Source organism: Pempheris klunzingeri, chromosome 22 (assembly GCF_042242105.1).
Source record: "Pempheris klunzingeri isolate RE-2024b chromosome 22, fPemKlu1.hap1, whole genome shotgun sequence".
NCBI classification, from domain to species: Eukaryota; Metazoa; Chordata; class Actinopteri; order Acropomatiformes; family Pempheridae; genus Pempheris; species Pempheris klunzingeri.
This window is the reverse complement of record NC_092033.1, coordinates 13001378-13020912: the sequence shown is the minus strand read 5'-3', so window position 1 is coordinate 13020912 and position 19535 is coordinate 13001378. Positions and strand designations below refer to the sequence as shown.

Here is a 19535-nt window from a genome sequence, read left to right as displayed (position 1 = left end):
ATCATTTAATACCGACACTAAATTCTAAATGCTCTTAACTGTTTATGAAGTATTTCTATTGTGGTGCTCCTTCCACATTTGTTAATGATCTATGTTTTCCACCATTGATGACGACACTTTTCCCCTTTAGATATTTGAATATTTTTTATGTAAAAAAATTCACCAAAAAAATGATGTAAAAAAAATGTGGGAAAATGGCCATCACAGCGTCCCGGGTCCCATGTTGCTTGCTGGCTCCATCAAACAGTCAAAAAATGAAAAACTATTCAAATTATGGAGATTTCAAAGTGAGAAAAGCTGCCAATCCCCAGAAGCTAAAACCAGCAAACACACACACAGAAACACACGATCTTGCAGTAACATAATACACCTAAAACAGTAAAAACATACAGCTTTGCACATCACATGTAGTCCTCTGCTGTCTCAAACAAAAGTTAAATGCTCAAATTAATCCAACACAACGTTTCAAACATTCGCACCAACACAGATGACTCTTTTCTGTTTCGGATCAAAAGGAGTGTTTATGTTCCCGTTAAGCCTTCGGGGGGGAAAGGCTCTGTTTTTCGCGACAGAAACCTTTTGGTCTGTCATCTTGAATGCATGAGTGTGAACAATCTTTGAGTGTGGCAGAAGTGTATTTTCAATTAATCCTGTTATACCGATTTCTCTCAGACAAAAAGAGCAGAAAACCAAAGCAGAACATTTCACTTGCTTAATTCTCCACATGTGGTTGTTAGAAGTAAGGTGATCAGAGCTGATTTGTGAGCGGCTGCCTTTAGAGTCTTTGTCATTTTCTCCGCAGCAGGAAAACTTGTTTATTTCCCCTGGCGGACTCGTATCTGCGCGTGTACTTCAGTGATTAATGGTGTCAGCCACAAAATGTCTGACAGAGCAGTATCTGTATGGCATAAAGGCTCATGCACAGATGAACACACACAATAAAAACAACAAAGAGCGGCTGACACTTGGGACAGTCTGTGAGTGCATCTGGTCCTGCCGACTTATTGTCATGCTAAAGAGCCCTCACACGCCTGCACACAAACAAAATGATGACAAACATAAAAGTTTAGAAGTTGAGCAGTGATGTTTAAAGGGCAAAGGGGGAAGCACAACATTGGTTATTTCCAGGCTTGAAAAGAAGCAGCAGGGCTACAGGGAGCATCATTTTCCTCCATCTATCACACAGTAAACTCTCTTCTGCATATGATTTAATCTGTCGGATCCCATTATTTGTCTCCTGAGTCACCTTTCTGACAGCTCGCGATAAAAAGTGGAATTATTTAGAGCTGGTCAGCTGACAGTCATGTCTCTGCAGTGATGAAACTGTAAGAGACGGAACTTTTAATGTTTATTTTTATGTTAATATTTAATAATTTTTCTAATTATTGTAATTAAATGTCATTATCTTTTGTATATATTTATAATATTTCATTTTATTTTATGTTGCTTTACTATGTGTCACAATATAATACAATTATTATTCCTCAATTCTTGATTTTCTTCTTTTTTTCTTTTACATTTTTCCTTATTAAATAAAATTCAGATATTATTTTTGTTTATATAGCTTTAAAAAAATATTTTTTAAAATTTTGATTTAATGTTTATTTTTATTGTTCATTACTCTAGTATTTTCTTATTTTGTTTTACCACATACTATAATATTTATAGCCTGGCATACTTTCCAATGCTTTTCCCATTGTAAGCTTTAGAAAAATAATAATACAATTCTGACATCCAATCCATCTCCCAGCAGGGTAAATCTGGTTATCTGCCACATATCGCTCCTCTGTTACATTGGCTAACCTCTGGAATGAGTTTTCTAAACACATAAATATATCAACACGATGTTGCATTAAAACACGGATGAGCCCTGTCCTTCCTAAAGAGAACTTATATCGGGGCACTCTATCAGCCTCACTCTCTTCCCCCATGAGGATGCAGGGATTTATGCGGGAGAGAAGGCACTCAAAATGATAGCAGCATAAGAAAAGCCGGGGTGAAAACCCCTGAGAGCCGACCAGAGGCAGGGGTGAGGGTAGGGGGAGTGGAGGTAGCCTGGGAAATGAAGGCATGATTGATGTGTCCTGGGCAATTTCACAGCCCTCAACTTCCAGCAGAGAGGGAGAGAGAGAGAGCCAGGAAGAAAAAGGACTACTGTCAACTGTTCACACCAAAATACCTTAAAGGAAGTGATTCTGAGTCTGCAGTGAGTCACTGAAAATAAGATATACAGAGCAAACAGTGGGAGTCAACCAGTTTAATGAATAATATTTCCACTTTCAGCTCAAAACATGAAATTCTGTGTTATACCAGTCTGGTTTAGCTCCTTAGCTACATATCATGTAAATATTTTGTTTACCATTTTCAACCTCGTGCTACACATTTTTTTAATGTATTTTTCTTGAAGATTTCCATTAATTTCTGTATGGAATGTAAAACAAATAGCAGACTCAACAAAGCCATTCTTGCAAATAATAAATATTTGTAAATAATCAATGTATTTCATTTTTCTGGTCTCACCGCACATGGGTTTGCAGTATTTGCACCAGCTGTCTTTGTGTTTTGTTTTGTCTGCGTCTTGAACTGCTTCCGTTTTGATGTCTGCTACTGTGGTTTGTTCTGCTGCTGATCGGATCCTTCTGCCAACTGTCGTGCTGCTTTTTTTCCTCCATGATCTCCGCTCTCGGCTCCTTTGCCAGTCGCTGAATGAACTTCCTCCGGGCTATTTTCTTGTTGGTGTACTTCTTGTAGGATGTGGGAATTGATCTGGGGTTTGCTATGTCAACTTTATGACATTGTTGTGTTTACAGCTCCTGTCACCACACGGCCAAAAAGATTAATTGATGTTGAAATAAACACTGAAACATACTAAACTGAGATTCCTGGAATAGTAGACAAAAAATGCATTTGCATTTCTGAAACACTGCAGCATGGTTTACTAAATGATTGGATGCAAGCTCACTGCTATGATATATTGAGGCCCCAGGCAAAATCTTAAGTACACAGATGTATTAAATCACAAGCCATTATGCCTCATAAATTTCACTTACAATAACCGCAAAAGAACTAATGGAGATAAAAAGAAGTGATAAATAAAAATAAAGGTTTGAGAGAAGAGGATGTGGTTTATGCAAAGAGGAGCCTCATTTAGATGGAATATGGATATGTGCGATATGGAATTTCTACTGCTGAAACCAGTGGTGGATTAATCGATCCAGGAGGGTGGTAGGTATTTATGAATCATTTATAGATTTGACACAGTCACTCACAGCACACTGTTGTATCAGAAAAGATCATTAAATGGGTGGCATCATATTCGAACAATAGACAACAATTTACAAAATTAACGAAAAATGATAATTTATAGAATGCTTTATTGGTGTACCCCAAGGTTCAATTTTATGTCCTCTCTTACATTATATCTATTTTAATGATTTACCACCCATTTGCCAGATGTTAATATTCAAATATATGCGGATGACATGTTGATTTATTTACAATTCTAGGGGTGATGAAGTAAATTGCAGAATGAACCTTCACCTTATATTAGAACTCATTAGTACAGACGCAGCATACCTGTACATGCATATAATGATATTGTTACGTTATACATACTGTATTGTCCGTGGAGAATTGTGGATAAAAAAATAACTATTGCAATATAGTTAAAAAGTATGAACTTTTGACATTTGAAAATGCTCTGTTTGTAGCCAGTGTTTATTATTTAACCATACCAGAAAATCTTTATATAACAACATGTAGAGCTGGTCTAGAGGGGACTGTAGTGTTACATTTTGGTGTCTGTTTTATACTAAGTGTAATCTTTGCATCACTAGTGACCTCCACCCTGGGACTGCAGATAAAAATGATCTTTTAGCTTTATCTGGTACAATAGAAATACTGTACTTTGCTAAACAAATAATATCTCAGTGAAAAAAAAAATTGTCAATTGAAAAAGATCAAACATTGCAAACCAAATGTGTCTGAGATTCTCTGTTCTCCATCATTGTAAGCTGTATATCTCTGGGGTTTCTTTGTCGTTTGGCTCTGAGATTTTTTCGGATGATCCTGTTATTTCTAATGCTTTAATAACTGGTCAATGCAAAAAATAAAGAGTTAAGAAAGAAAACTGTCCCATATTTTGTCTTGCAGTGTACATTTTATGCACACTCATATTGGCTCAGTCTGACTCACACGTTTAAACCGAGCTTTCGCCAAGCAAAATGCAGGTTAGGGAGAGAGATGCTACCACCCCCCTGATGATGCATCCACGGGTAAAAACAAGCCAAAAAACAAATTGTATTTTGATGACGGTAGCAGGCAGCTTCTGGGACATTATGATGGATTGTGTGTACTGATGAGATTGAGTGTCTGTTTTGGGAGTGTGGGAAAAAAAATGCTGCTGTGAAGCCTTAGGATTATCTACTGTGAATGTGCAGAAGCAGGAATGGTATCACGCAGCTGCCTCGTGTGGGTGTGCATTAGCATAGGTGAAAGAGTTCCAGAGTGACTGGGTGCATGATATGCATGAATACCTATCTCTGCACTTAACGACGGTTGTGCTCCGAGATTAAAGCCGTTTAACACATTAAGACATTAACTTGTTATGACGTGGTGATAATGTTATGTGACCCTGTTACGACATGTAACATAAATAGACCAGACGCTGCCACTGTCACACTAGCTTTCTTTGTTACACATGTGCAACAGGTGAGTGACAATGCCGCATTGTTGTACCTCTGTATTTGTTAGGATCAGGTTAAGCTTTAGCATTTAAGAGTGGGGACAGTTTTGGAAATGAGTCCAATACTTGATATTGACGCGTTAGTTATCAAAAACACATTAGACAAACACATATTTTTGATAATGATCCTTTAAATGTGGTGGGTGCTTTCACTTAGGCTGCCTGATTAGACCTCCTCTTAAGACTGTGTGGACACATACAAAGTCTTGATTGACATCTCCTTCATTCATCTGTGCTGTACTCTATTAGGGCAGGCCAGTTTACACCTTTATTATTCTTATCACGCTTTTCCCACCTTACTACCATCCTCCTTACAGGAGATGCTGATTATATTAATTATCAATAATTCAAATGACTAGTGGTTGTTGCAACAGGTTAATTGGTAGATATCTATATGGCATATTTCCATTTATAGTTCAACATTCAGACCGATGTAGAGTGCATGATCAGGCTATGGAGAGGTCTGCCTTGTTTCATTCACTGCTACAGACAGCGGGAGAAGAAGAAAAGGAGGAAAGGAGAAGATTAGTTTTTTTAACTTGATTCATGTTTTCTCTTCATGGTGCATCAGAAAATTGGGGGAGAGGGAAAGTAATTGCAGCCTCAAATATCTGCAGACAGGCTGTAACCTCTTAACACATAATTATAGACGCACCTTTGGGAATGCAATGTGTGACTGAGTGTCCTCACAAGTGTGAATCACATATGTTTATAGGGTTGATTTCAGGTTCAGGGTATGGCTAAAACATGCATGTATGCATATTATTACCAGTCACTCCCATAGGTGCAGTAATACAACAATGCTCTAGTGTCGGTGTGTGTCCAGACACCTGTTTGTGTGTCGATCTGCATGCCTGCAGTAAGCTGGTTACTGGCAATGAATCAGGATTTGGTAAACAGGAACGGTGATGCAACCTGTCTGTGCCTGTACTTGTCTGTCACGTCGGCCAAAGGGCCAGAGGATGATGCAAAGCAGGTTCAACCCGACGAGTAGCATAGCAGAGTGACATAAATACATAAAAGACTGCACAGAGGGTAACGATAATGTCATTATGCAACAACGTGTTAAAGCTGCAGGTGTGCCAATGTATTAGGAGACACTAGGTAAACAGAGGAACAAAGCTTTGCAAGAAAACTGAAGGATGAGTGGGGATGATCAGTGGGAAAATATTTGTTTCACATGAATTAATATTTTATCCAGTCAATTGTTTAGTTTCACTTTCAACGTCACTAAAAAAATCCTCTACGGTGGAGCTGATTTTTAGGACTCAGTGGAGGAGGATTGGCACTTCTTGTTTGCAAATCCTGTTGTCTATTGATTTCATAATCCTCCTTCTTTCCCTCATAGGTTCTCCTTCTTTCTTTATACACAATACAGTGCACTTGCACTCGATCAATAACCTGAACATAAACACAGAAATGATCCAATTATCACCTCCAGCGCTGCATCCAAACATTTTAGCACAATATGCTAAGTGTTAGCATGTGAGTATCACCATCCAAAGACATGACATTAGCGGTTTCTCCTGACATGCCCCGTAGGTTCATACATTTAAAAATCAATATCAGTGCTAACAGCTAGGTATGTTTTTGAGGCCATCCTTGTGAGAAATATTCATAAGAGACGCAGTGTTTTGTAGCTGTACGCAGCACCCAGTCACCCACCACCGTCACATTCTGTGAAAACACAGAACCCCAGTAGTTCAACCAATCTCCCACACAGAGATGCCAAATACTGCACATCTTTTAGATTTAAGTTTATAGCTGCTTCATGCTGTCTTTTTCTCACTTTAGAACACAATAAAGCTGCCCTCGCTGAGAAAGAAAACAGCAATTAGTGGAAAGAACAAGATCAGGTGTCAGAGATGGCATCAAATGTCTAATTTAATACTTTTAGCAAAAGAAACAGGAGGAGAAACGTCACCATGGGGAGCTGGTGAGATTGCATGATTTGACTGCACAGACCTGAAGTTTCTCCTTTTTGGGTTTTTAATTCCACGCTTGCAGCTTTCTTTTCAACGTCTGTCTTGTAATCGTTATGAAATGCTTCATGTCAGTGGGAGGAAGTGTTCCTGCCCACACAACGGCAGTGAACAAAATTGCTACATCTTCACATGAGTCAACTTGAGAGTAACTCTGAATGTCAGAAATACTGTGGTGGGACTTTGTCACTGTCGCCGTTTCTCAATGAGCAGTCATTGAGAAACAGCTTTTGTAACAGTGGGCTTTAAAACACCAAAAGAAAATTTGAAGGAAAAAAAAGGGGGTTCTTTTTGTTATTGTGAGCTATGTGAGTTGGCGTTTCCACTTGTCGAGTCAGGATTAAGTGGTAGAGCCGACAAACAAAGAAGAGCATGGGAGGGAGGATGTGTTCAAGTCCGACTTTAGTATATGTGTGGGTCGTAATTGCAAATGGTATTCCCCTAAATCCCATTACCCAGAATGCTCAGTATCCCTATTATTGGCCTATTTTGTGCCACTGTGGCACCAGATGGTTCTCCCCAGAGCAAGAAGCCTAATTTTCATTCACCACCTGGGAACAGCCAGAAACTGATCCCGCGCTCACCCCTCATTAATTAAATGCTGTAATGGCATGTAGTAGAAGCTGCCTGTCCTGTCGGGATGTAACACACCACACTGAAGCCCTGCAGCGCGGCGAGCACCAGGGCGCCGACGTGCAGTGAGGCAGGCTTTATTTATCCATGTCTATTTTACTGACAAGTGCAACATTTTGTCCCCGTCCTCTCCCCCTCTTGTTAATTTCCACTCGATGATGACTTAACGTGGAATTAAAAACCAATAAGGCATTAGGCAAGCACCAGGTGACTATTTTCACTGTCAATTGTTTTTTGATTAACTGCTATGCTCAAATCAACAAAAACAAAAACTACAAAAACTAATTTAGTTACTTTTAATTATAATTTTAGGAGTTACTGAAATGAAACTGCATAATTTTGCAGGATGATAATACAGTATAATCATATTGTCCTAAAACAATTCCACAAAATGTTGAATGAATAATCAGCCCAGCCCTATAATGTTGACTGTTGAAAATTGCAGAAATGCCACTGCCAACAGTCCAAAAAACACATTTATGTGTAACAAAATAAACTTACTGACGCTTCAGAGCTTTAAATCACATCTCACAGTCTTCACTCAGCAAATGCACTTTTAGCACATCTCCCATTGCTGAATGAAGACAGTGAGATGCAGCTGAAAGCTCTTTGATTCAGTTTAATTTGTCTTATTTCACTCAGAATCAATAGTGCTTTCCAGGAAGTCTACACTTTATTATAAACAGGTGAACAAAAGACATTTTGAACATTTGGTAATGCACGTACACTGATTTCAGTTTCACTTTGAAGGCCTGTAAACTGTGTTACTGATTCCAGTGGAGAAGCCCCACACCACAGCAGGCTGGCCTTGAATGCAGCATTTCAGACTGTGATGTACATCCATCATCCACTATTCATTTCTGAAGTTATCAGATATCAAACTTGCTGTCTGCTATTTGTGATCGAATCTATTCCAGCATCATTTCCACCATTTTTGTTGTGACAATAAAAAAAAAAGAAAAGAATGAATAACAAAAAAAGATTGTAATCAAAACATCGATTTAGCACCACTGAGCATCATTGCCTGCAAGTTGTCGTGATTTCAGGCAGATCAACAGTGAGTTGATTTGAAGATCAATGAAAGTGGCGTGACATAAAAACAGTACATATAGATTTATCCAAAAAGTTGTAATCATGACTTCTTCTTGGTACATAACCTACGTAAGTATTATGTAAGCATTACGCAATTCACTGCAGGCTGTCAAATGATGCACCACTTCTGGCCACCATCTGAAAGACATCACACGTGAGGTGTTTTCCATCCAGCTGGTAAAAATGCTAACATTCATCTCCTAATCTCTTTTTGATCCTTTAAAACCAACTTATTCCAGCTCCTCCGTGCCTAAATTACTGCCAAATAAAAGTAAATACTTTAGGTTATTGCCCTTTGGTTGGATTGGTTATCTGTCAGAAGTCAATGTGAATTTGAAATGAAAACACATGAAAGCAAAAGCGCTGTTCTTCTCTGCACTGGATCCTGTCTCTATATGACGGCATGGAAATAATATGAAAAACCTTTCTTGTTGATCCTGGCAAAGCCTTTAATCACTCCTGCCACTACGTCAGGGACAGACTAGTGGGGGCCAAGCAGTCATGTTGTAGTTTGTTGTAATCTGTGCCCATTGAAGCTGCTGGGTTAGACATTAGTTAACTATCAGTGTTCACATTGAGCAGAAATGTGACCCACCAACACGCAGCCCAGCAGGAAGGCGTCAACACAAAGCGGCGAGCAGGCTGAGGTCAACTGAAGACTATCCGAGCCGCCACAAGAAAGAACATGAAAGACCTTGTACACAGTGTAGCGGAGAGACACATTAAAGGCTTCCTGTTTCTGTAGGAAATTCTCATAAAATTATTCTCATTTACAGGAAACTGGGTCTACTGGAAATGAGAAGATGTTTCAGTTTGCAGAGTGGAAGGACTGAGATCGATACAGCTGGGGACGGCGGACTAGAGAGGGTTAGTTTTCTCCACAGAACTGAAGGTTTGCTTCTGAACGCCAATGCTGGTCCAGTAATTTGACTGTGTGGACAGTCAAGACAGTAAAAACAGTTATGATATCACTAAAGAGCCGCACACACACCAGACTGTGTGTACTGTTACACCGAACATTACTCACAACATGTTGTGACCTGAATCACTGTGTAAGGAACAGAGCACTAAGGTGACAGAGCTACTCACTTAACTGAGTACATTTACTCAAGTACTGCACTTAAGTACAATTTTGAGGTACTTGTACTTTACTCTCCACGTGTGTGTGAGTGTGTGTGTGTGTGTGTGTGTGTGTGTGTGTGTGTGTGTGTGCGTGCGTGTGTGTATACACAAAGAAATTCAGGTGCACTGCTTGGAACGATGCTTGGAAAATACTTGAACCACGCATCCAACATTCACACACACAATTGTCATCTTATGCATAAAAAGATGTATGAAATGTGTTACGGTTGTAAATGAACAATATTGCACAGGTTCAAATATGTACAGCAGTACATTTATTTGATAACTTTAGTCACTAGTTACTTGTAATTTTTCTAAAAAAATTAAGTAATTGATATTTTAAATGCATTTACCTGTTACAGAGTGTTTCCAAAATGTAGTATTGCTATCTTTATTTGAAGTAAAAGATCTGAGAACTTCTTAGACCACTGAGACAAAAAGTAATGTCCAGTCTGGGAATCATCAGCGCTAGCATTAGCAAGCTAGACTCACTATTCATCTGATTAGATTATCTGCTGATTAGCCTGATAGATTAAACGACGGAATCTTTTCATCAATGTGTTTTACCAGCTCGTCCCCTGGCGACTCTCAGATGTCAGTCAGTCTCTGCAATGGGAAACACCCACTCAGTCGCTCAATAAATACGTCCAAAAACGACTTTGTCCTCTTTGAAATAATTGAAAAAACATTCACAACACTACTTGTCATTTTATTACTATTAATATTTCTATTTCTTTTACACACGGCAGCTGTCAAAATTTCAGTTTGTCTTGAAGAGAAGTGCAAAGAGGGATAAGAGGAGAAATAGTCTGGAGGAAAGAAGTCAGAGGAAAGATAATCATCTGTCACTTTGATTCATTTTGAAGTACAGTCTGCAGAGAGGCGGGTGTCAACAACCGCATATATATTGAGCTGCGGAGAACTCAGAGCAGGTCTTCAAATGCAGCAACAAAAAAAAAAAAAAGAGTTTGTTTCGGACTGAAAAGTATTTCACTTCACATAAACAAGTTAAACTCCAGGAGTCTGTAGTAAGTGTGTGGAATAACAGCAGGGGGAGGATAATAAGCACAGAGGGAGCTCTGATTGATGCCTGCTGCTGTTAAAAACAACATGCATAGTGCTGGAACAATGTAAGTCATCTAACCCGCTGCATAAATCAATGAGTAACCAAACCAAACTAGAATATATTTTTGAAGTGATATGATTGCATCCTACACTGCATACTTGTTGATTTAATAAACCATTAAACTCAAGAGGGCAATCAGTCAGTAGTCGTTTTATTTTTCTTCTCAGTAGATCTTTTGACAAGCTCACATGAATCTCACATAAAGCTTCTGTAATTCTGCGTTTTTGTGTGACACACGTGTTTACTGTCACTCTTTGGCAGCATGAGAAAAATAACCACAGAGCAGCACAAACAGTTTGAAGTGACACCGCCTGTGTGCTGGCTAACGGTTCAGGAAGCAATCATGAAAAGTCCCCGAAAGACAAAAACAATCTCTGACTCAATAGATGAGTTTCAGATGATGTGATTTTTTTTTTTTGATTTTTTTTTTAACCAACATCCTCGTTCCCTCTCCGAGGACATCATCAGTGTTACAGAAAATCCAACATTTCCTGACCAGTCAATAGCTTGACTCATACAGTAATGTCTGAGTGTCAGTAGCTTTAGTCAGAGTGCTGTTTTCTCAGAAGTCCTGATGTTAGTTGCTGATTTCTAAGAATTCCTATGGCTTCGCATGTACAGAGTTTCTTTATTGTGCAATCAATACTGTACTCTAAATTAGAGCTTCTTGCAAACTGCAATTGTCTGTGCCCAAGGTGTGATCAAAAGCATCATCACAGATTTAAAAGAACAACCACAGGCCCGGTGCAACAAGAGCGAATGGTGTGACAACGGAAACCTAGCGACGCCTGACAAGGAAGAAAATGTACAGTTACAGCTGAGAAGATAGAAAGTGTTTTTTTACCACAAATGCAAACTGCCTGATTTAAACCTCGCAGCAGCTCAGACTACGTGATACAACATCACAGCGGCTGGGAGAAGAGGTCTCACTTTTGATTTTAAATTGCTTTGTTTTCACTTCTGCTGAATTACTGGCATTTCAGAGCCGTGTGACTTCTGCTTTGGTCTGCTGCTATGTAGCTGGTAACGAGGCACTGAAGTTTCCATCTCTGAGGTTTCTGATTTCGCCTCACTTGAGTTGAAGGTGTGAAGTTAAAGGCATTTTAAAATTGAGCATGAAAAACTTGTCTTCCTATACAATGTCCTAGTGAATAATCCAAAGACCTGTGAACCCTTTTCAGTGGATCATTCATTTGAAATCCCTGCCTTCTATTATGTCTGTGAGTGGCTACTACAGTATGGAAACACCATGGTTAGGGCAAATACACTATGGTTATGTATGATTAGGGTTAGGCTAGTAAAACAGGTAGTTAAGGTTAGGGAAAGTTTTATACCATTATACCATTTATAGATAAAATAACCACATGTGACTGTCCAAAAAAAACAAAAACAAAAGTTTCATTTGATATAAAAATGTACATCCAGTGCCGAGGTATTGTCATATAATCCAAACCTAATCCTATGTAGGAAACGTGTAGAAAAAGCTGTATCTTGTAATGCATACACTTGAAAAAAAACTGTGATCTTAAATCAAAAGTAAAACCAAACTTTCTTCAAGGCCAGACACGTTGTTGGCTAATTTAGGTGAACTGAACCTTTGATGCATCTCGTGAGACACATCCTGTGGCATTACTTTGACTCTCTTAACACAGGAGATAAAACGAAGCCATCCGTTTTTAAAGAAATAAAGCAACAAAAAAATGTAGAATGAAAGCAAAAGTAACATCACGACGAGCAGTGCTTCAGGAATCCCCACAGGATGCAACTCGAATTAGGTTTGTGTACTGCTGACAGATAACATCGAATAACACAGCACGCTCTGACAGCCGCTGTCACACGAATTGTGTCGACGTAGAACCCGAGCGAATCTCCAGACTTTCAGGATGTGTGTCATCTAATCTCGCTGCGGCATCAGCTGGATGCTGTGTACATGCTAAACTTGGACCGCACAATTAGGTCATTTTGACACTGCAGCATTGTTCCCATCGATCCCTCCCTCGCCGATCGCTGAGGTGAGAGCGAGGTGAGACCTGTCGTACCGACTTCACACCCGTAGCACAGGTCAGGGGTCAACACATGGGGCTGATTACGCAAAACGGCGCCAGAGCATCTTTCAACATGGCCCTGATCGGGGTGTGAAAAAGGAAAAAAAAGGAGAGAAGAGGGTAAAGAAACGTCATGAGAAATGGGGACAATGCACATATGTGACATCCTGTTACCAGAGAACCAAAAATAAAAGAAAATGTGTGTCTGGTGCAACGTTGTCTTATCACAGCTATGATTCTGCCCCAACATTGATGACACATACCACAGCAGAAAGCAGATGTGTGCCTGAGCACAAGTTCAGAAGTTACTCAGAAGTGATTTGTGCAACACAGATCCTAAATTAAAGTGCCGTATTATAGCACATATTACACTACAGTTATAGTGTCTATATTAATGCAATTTAACATTTATAAAATGCACTACATGCCAGCAAATATGACAAACCCATCCTCCTGATCAGGCTTGTAGGCATCCACAGTATGCTGAGGGAGTAAAAGAATGTCAAGGACGAGTGACGTAACAAGTTTCTTTGTCAGGAAGCGTAGCAAAGAAAGTCCGCAGGTCTGAACGTCTAGGAGACGTTTTATCTCGGCCACACAGACCGATCAGATCAAAACCGGCGTGGACCCGCGCAGCTGGTATTAAAAATGAATGAGAGGAATTATCATCTTTGTTCTCTGCAGCTCCCTGGTGTTTCCCGTTGCTAATTCCTAATCTTAATGACTACCAGATAAGCACAAGTGTTAATTAAAGAGAGCTGCATAATTATATCTCTGAGGGACCTGCGCCAGTGCCCCCTCACCACCGCCACCTCCTCCAGCTGACACCACAGCCTGGTTTCTCTTCCCGCACTGTACTCCCTCACAACAGTAAGCATTCGGCGCTCTCAGCCTCCTCTCATTATCTCATCCTGACCCAGTGCTTTCACCTAGTTTCTGAAAATGGAAGGGGAACCTCGCTCCGACGACATGGAAGCAATAAAACTTGCCCCCGAGCAGAGTTATAGGTGTGTTTTTTCTGGAATCCCTACCAGTGAAATCACAGAGAGGCATATGAAATGAGAGCCAATATTTTCACAAGCCACTAACACGGAGGAGCGCTAGGAAGGGACGCAGCTCATAAAATACGTCTCGGCCTCGGAAACAACTCCACATAACTTCACGATCACTGATCACCGCTGAAAATGAAGCGCGGTGGAGGGGTGCGGGTGCAGCCTTTGGTCTTATGAAATTACCATGACAGAAAAATCCATCACAAGCAGCTTGCCTGCCCGGGTGCTCGCATCTCCACCACTACGACAGCAATCTGTCAGCTCATCTGCGAGTCCACCCCAAGGAGGGGGTGCGTGTGTGGGGGGCGGGGGGGGGGACAGGCGGAAAATAATAACAGAATGGACAACAAAAGGCTTTGCCAGAATCATGTGGTTATGAGTTGAGCTTATTAAAAACCACGGTGGAAAATAAATATGTAAACACTGAGCCCGACCCCTAGCAGAAAACACAATGAAATATGGTGTGAAAGGCAGACAGCGAAGGAGGAGAGAGAACAGACACCCCACTGCTAATTTAATAGACTGGCTATAGCAGGCTATGCAATTCCATTATGTTGTGTCATCTGTCCCGTGGAGGGTGGATCATTTCCTTGGGGAAGGTCACGGCAAATGACACGCATAATCAGATGCAATCAAGTCATTCGGGCTCCCAAAACTAAACGCCGCACCGGCAGGTTTGGAAGCTGATGACCGAGCTGTTTGCTTCTGACTTGTCATAAAGGCTGTTTAACATAACCGACGAGACAGAGTCAAACGAGGTGAATCCGTGTTGGGAACTGTACGCCAGGAGATAACATTTTGACATGCAATATTTGTACCACATCTCACTGAAAGTTGGCAAACTCATTTGTACCACACCTCTGTAACGAGGATGCCCTCACCCAGGAAAACAGGTATGATAATACTGCTGCTTTTCTGGAGAGTTGACCAGCATCATTGCTGAGAAACAGGACAATGACGTGTCCTGAAGCAGCGATGGCCTGAACAGATACACTTTTATTTTAATCACTAGAGCGGCTTACACTTTTACTGCATCACGTTCCGAGCGGGCTGTATTTTCTTAGGTTTTATGTGCTTCACCGCCCCGATCGTAGTCGTTGGTTGAAGTTTGGTCTGCTGTAGTCATACTTAAATGAGTTAAGTCATAGCAGAAGAGTGTAAGAGCTGAAAACAAACCGTCCTCCTCAGACAAACTGTACCATCAAACTGATAACCTAACCTGATTTCCTAACAAGCGACCTCTTTTGGTCATGTCATCTTTTTGAGAATTTGTTTCTGTGGTGATCATTTGGGTCATTTTGGAGGTCGTCCTGCAGAAGGCCACCAGATTAAAAAGGGCTCATATGAGTCATTATGACAGGCAACGACAATGATTTTGTCAGTTCATTATGAGGAGATACGGCCCATCCTTAACTGCCCATCCCTCCACCTGTAGGCAGTGAGCTCATATCATAGGTTTCAGAATTAGTGTTCTGAGCAAAAGCCCCATAATAGAAACATGTGCATCTCTGAAAAGCGTGAAAAATAACACACATCTTCTGTTTGTAACGGTAAACATTAGAAATCCTAAAAATAATCTAAATGTACAGGCAGGACAGCAGTGTGTGTACAGCTGATAACAAAGGAAGTAAAGAAAAGCCTCCATTTAGCTCTGCTCATTAGTCAGAGCAAAGAGGCTGTCACGTATGGTCAGTGGGAGTGCACAGCAACGGGGATTTAGTCATTATGTGCTGCGCTGCTTTTGTTCTCTGGTTGAATTTTAAAACAAGAGACCACGTTGCGCACCAGAAGGGCTACCCTGCTCTCTCCCACCCCTGCCTAAACATAGCCTCACAATACTTCCTACATGTGGCTCAACAGAAAAGGAGGAATTACAGACATGTGAGTGGATGTGTGATTAAGGACGGACAGGGGTGTCACAAACCCACAGTGACAAAAACAGCACGTTCTACATCCTCACATCCTGACTGTCACGGGATGACATCATGCTATTTTGTGTGAGTGCAAATTGTTGCCTCCTCTGCACCATCAGGAAATGATGTGTTCCACGGGTAGGAGTGGAGGGGGATGCGTGCGTTGCTCCGTGTCCCCTCTACAGAGAAGTACCTTCTTCGCTCTCTCGGCAGCGATTTCAAGGCAAAGCAGTTGTGCGCAGCATCTTTGCCCAGGCCGCATATTGGAAGATTTTTAAGAAGACAGATGAGGTGGGGGGGAGAAACGCCCCACATCAAGCAACAATTAGACAACAAATCTGCAGAGAATGGATCAACTATTTTGAAATTATTGTATTTTCTAAGCGAAAATGCAACAGTTGATGTGTGTTATATGATGAAAGCAGCAAATATTCCCACTTGTGAGGCTTGAACCATGAATGTGGGTGTTGTATGGGTGACACATGATGGAGGCCAAAGGCCTGGATTGCAGATAAGAACCTGTGGTGTGAGGAAAAACCTGCATCCATAACATTCAGTCACAGACATAACATCACAGAGGAACCTATGAAAGCTATTTTCAGGTCAATTTCTCCACAGGCTGCTTCTGGGACAATCTTCTCTGGTGCTATGATAGAGGAATAGTTCATCCACATGACAGGCTGCACATGTACGCAATCCCTCAGCCCAAGCATCTTTGTTTTTCACCTCTATTAAGATGCCTTAGAAGTGCTGAAAGAAAAACAGCCACTGCAACAATTAACATACAAGCTGCAATATGATTTTTCCTGGTCAATATTGCGCGGCTCAGTTTGGCTCTCAGTTAAGAATAACATTTCAAGTCCCTTCTGCTTTACTGTTTCAGCCAACTCATTCAGGGCTTCGGATAAGAGGGCCAGCCCACACTGACAGCTTACACCTTCTGGAGCGAGACAGTAATAGCTTCACCAACAAGGCCGGCACACAATATAAACACAAATCCGGTTTGTGCAAAATCACGACTCGCATATCATCTATACACACCACGCGGAGCCCTCACTCTATCAAAAACAATAATTAACAGGAATGCTGTTGTCTCTAATGAAAGTCAGAGAACACAATAGCTTCAAAGAAATAGAAGCTGGAGCGTGTTTCATCATTTTCCACCATAAATACCTGTTCTGGCTGTAGCTGCTCCGAGGCTTTGATAGCCAACACAGTTCCTGTTTCACAGGGGGGGGCTTGAGGTCTAAGCTGAAGGTAATAAATATTCAAGAAGCTGTCAAGTCCTTTTGTTTGGGAGCGCAATTACAGGAGCTAGATAAGCAGTGGTTATTCCCCAGCATAATTACACACTTTATAGACATATTACTTGTCCAACTGGGCTACACTAAGCAGATTATCACTTTGTGCACTGAGGAAATCCTCTCAATCAAATGCTCATTAAAATCATGTTGTCCTCTGAAGAAATTATTAAAACTTCCCAACCTCCCAGTTGGGCCCCCCCCCATTCTGCTTTGTTTTGAGACTCAGCCTCTTGTTTCTAGATATTTCTTGGAGCACTTGGACATCCATCTGAGTTAAGTGGCACTTGACTTGTTTCTGAGGGGAAGCAGAATATGATCTGGCCTATATGGTGGATTCCACAGAGGATGGTGAGTGCACAAAACACAAAAAAAATGGACCACCAAGGTGACACAAGAGTTTCCAATCAGATTTCAGATCATCATATGTCAACAACAACAAAAAATAACTGATTGCCATCTCTAGAATTTTCTTTCTTTTGAATGCTTCTTACCACTTGAATTCTTCCCACAAATGAGGTGCTGGTAGGGCTGCAGCAGACCCCAGATCTCCGAGTCGTTGCTGATGGCTTGCTCCAGTGACTCCAGCGTAAACTTGGGGATCCCGTTGTCCCTCTCCACCAGCGCGCTGCGCAGGACGCGGCTGAACACCTCTCTGAACAGGCTCTCCATGCAGGCGGTGAGGTATATGGCAGCGTGTTCGTGGATCCTGAGGGCCACCCGACTATCCACCATCCACCTGAAGAACTTCCCCACGGAGAAGACCAGCCCGCAGCGCTCCGACTTGCCTCGGCTGAACTTGTCCCCGGTGCTCATGTTGTAGAGGGACAGGGCGCTCAGAGCCGCCGTGATGCAGTTGACGGAGATGGTCCATGACAGCACCACCTTGATGGCGCTCTGGATCTCGTGCTTGGTGCACTTGGCGTAGCGCAGGCTGAGCCGCTGCGCCTCCCGTGCCACCCTCACCAGCGCGCGGCTGATGAGAGCCGAAAGCCGCGCCAAGACCTCCGGCGGCGGGTTTCCCACCATCAGCTCTTCGTCCTTCCTCAGTGCGCCCTCCACCTCGCCGAGGCTCCATGGCACGTCCTCCAGCTCGGGCAGCTTGGCGCACTGACCCGAGCACTCCAGTATCTCCGTGTCCTCCGCCAGGACGGTGTTGACTGTGTCCAAACTGTTCTGTCTGCTGTGCATGGATTCGGTCAGATGCCAGCAGTTGGCCCCATGCGAGACGGACTGATGCGTGTCGGAGCAGCACAGCGACACGCTGGACGACCTGACCGAGTCCGCGGCTCCACCATAACCAGAATCAAGCGTTAAATCCTCCAGCGTCCTCACGACTGTCTTACCCTTGCCTGCCATAACTGCACCGCATACTGTTGGGTATGCTTGGTCTCTCAGTTAAATGCCACAAACTCGTTTTCCTGCTTTTTCCCCGCCGCTGCCCGTGGATTCAGTTGTATTCCCCCGCTTTAAGAGTGAGCCAAGTGAGCCTCTACTTTTCCTCCCTCTCTCAGTGGCTGGGTGTCTTCGCTGTCCTCCTGTCCACAACTTCATACGCGTAACCTGAGAGCGCACAAGCCCCTACGCGCTCACTGCAACAAGCGCAGCAAAGGCAAGACTCTGATGGAGAGGTGGAGCCTGGAGCCCCGCGGGCTGAAATGAGCCAATCCGCATCTCCATCAGCTTTGACTGACACGGACAACCTGCGTGATACCTTTCAGCAGAGGCTACCTGGTGCTGGTGAAACACAACTGCAGAGTCGAGAGATGCACACGTAGGCTGTGCTGTGCCAACCAATCTCTTATTTTTAGTCGTGTGGCTGCAGTGAGGAGTCAGAATGAGAGGTGGATTCCCACTGAGAAAACACATGATGGAAATGTGAATTTTTCTGTAGATTGTGTGGGAAAATGTGGACCACAGAGATGCAACACAAGAGGGGGGTCTGCATGACAACGTCACAGCCAGCCTTTTTATTCAAACTTGAAACCTCAGGAAATAGATTTTTTCACAAACTAACTGGAGATCATGCAGATGTTTGCTCTCCTTTTATTTATAATACACATAACTGATTACACTCGTGCAGTTTGCTGGGGTAAGTTACGGGTGTAGATGTCTGCAAAAGCAGCCTGCTGTGCACTTTATATCTGCAGTTAAAGTAGAAAGAACTTTGATGGAACACATATATTTGAACTATAATATCATCCAGCAATTTTCCCTCCTAAATCTTCATTTTCTACCTTTCTGCTCAGCTAACATCAATAATGATAATAACAACAGGAATGAAAAATGTTCTGTTTGACTTAAATCTCTCTGTATTTGTAATCTGGATAAAACTGAGAATTGCTGAATGAACCTCTGTTGTGAAAAATGGAGTTTTCCTGAATGGCAACAGTCTGGGGTCCTGCAGTGCAAAGCTGTTGTTATTTGGCACGCTGCCCACCACTAGTCATGATTTTAAGTGAGAAGTGAAAGTGGGTCTGCAGCAAAAGCAGCTTTCTTGAGGAACACCATGAGCTTTAATGCCA

At 41.9% G+C, this 19535-nt stretch overlaps 1 protein-coding gene across 1 annotated transcript in view; it reads right to left on the bottom strand.

Moving 5' to 3' along the window:
- Window positions 1-18549, bottom strand: part of LOC139221692 (ankyrin repeat and BTB/POZ domain-containing protein 3-A) — a 156597-nt gene extending 138048 nt beyond the window's left edge. Inside the window, exon 1 of the mRNA XM_070853612.1 lies at window positions 17505-18549. Coding sequence (XP_070709713.1) covers window positions 17505-18369 — 865 coding nt within the window. The 5' untranslated portion in view covers window positions 18370-18549. The remainder of the gene's footprint in view (window positions 1-17504) is intronic.
- Window positions 18550-19535: the final 986 nt, after the last annotated feature.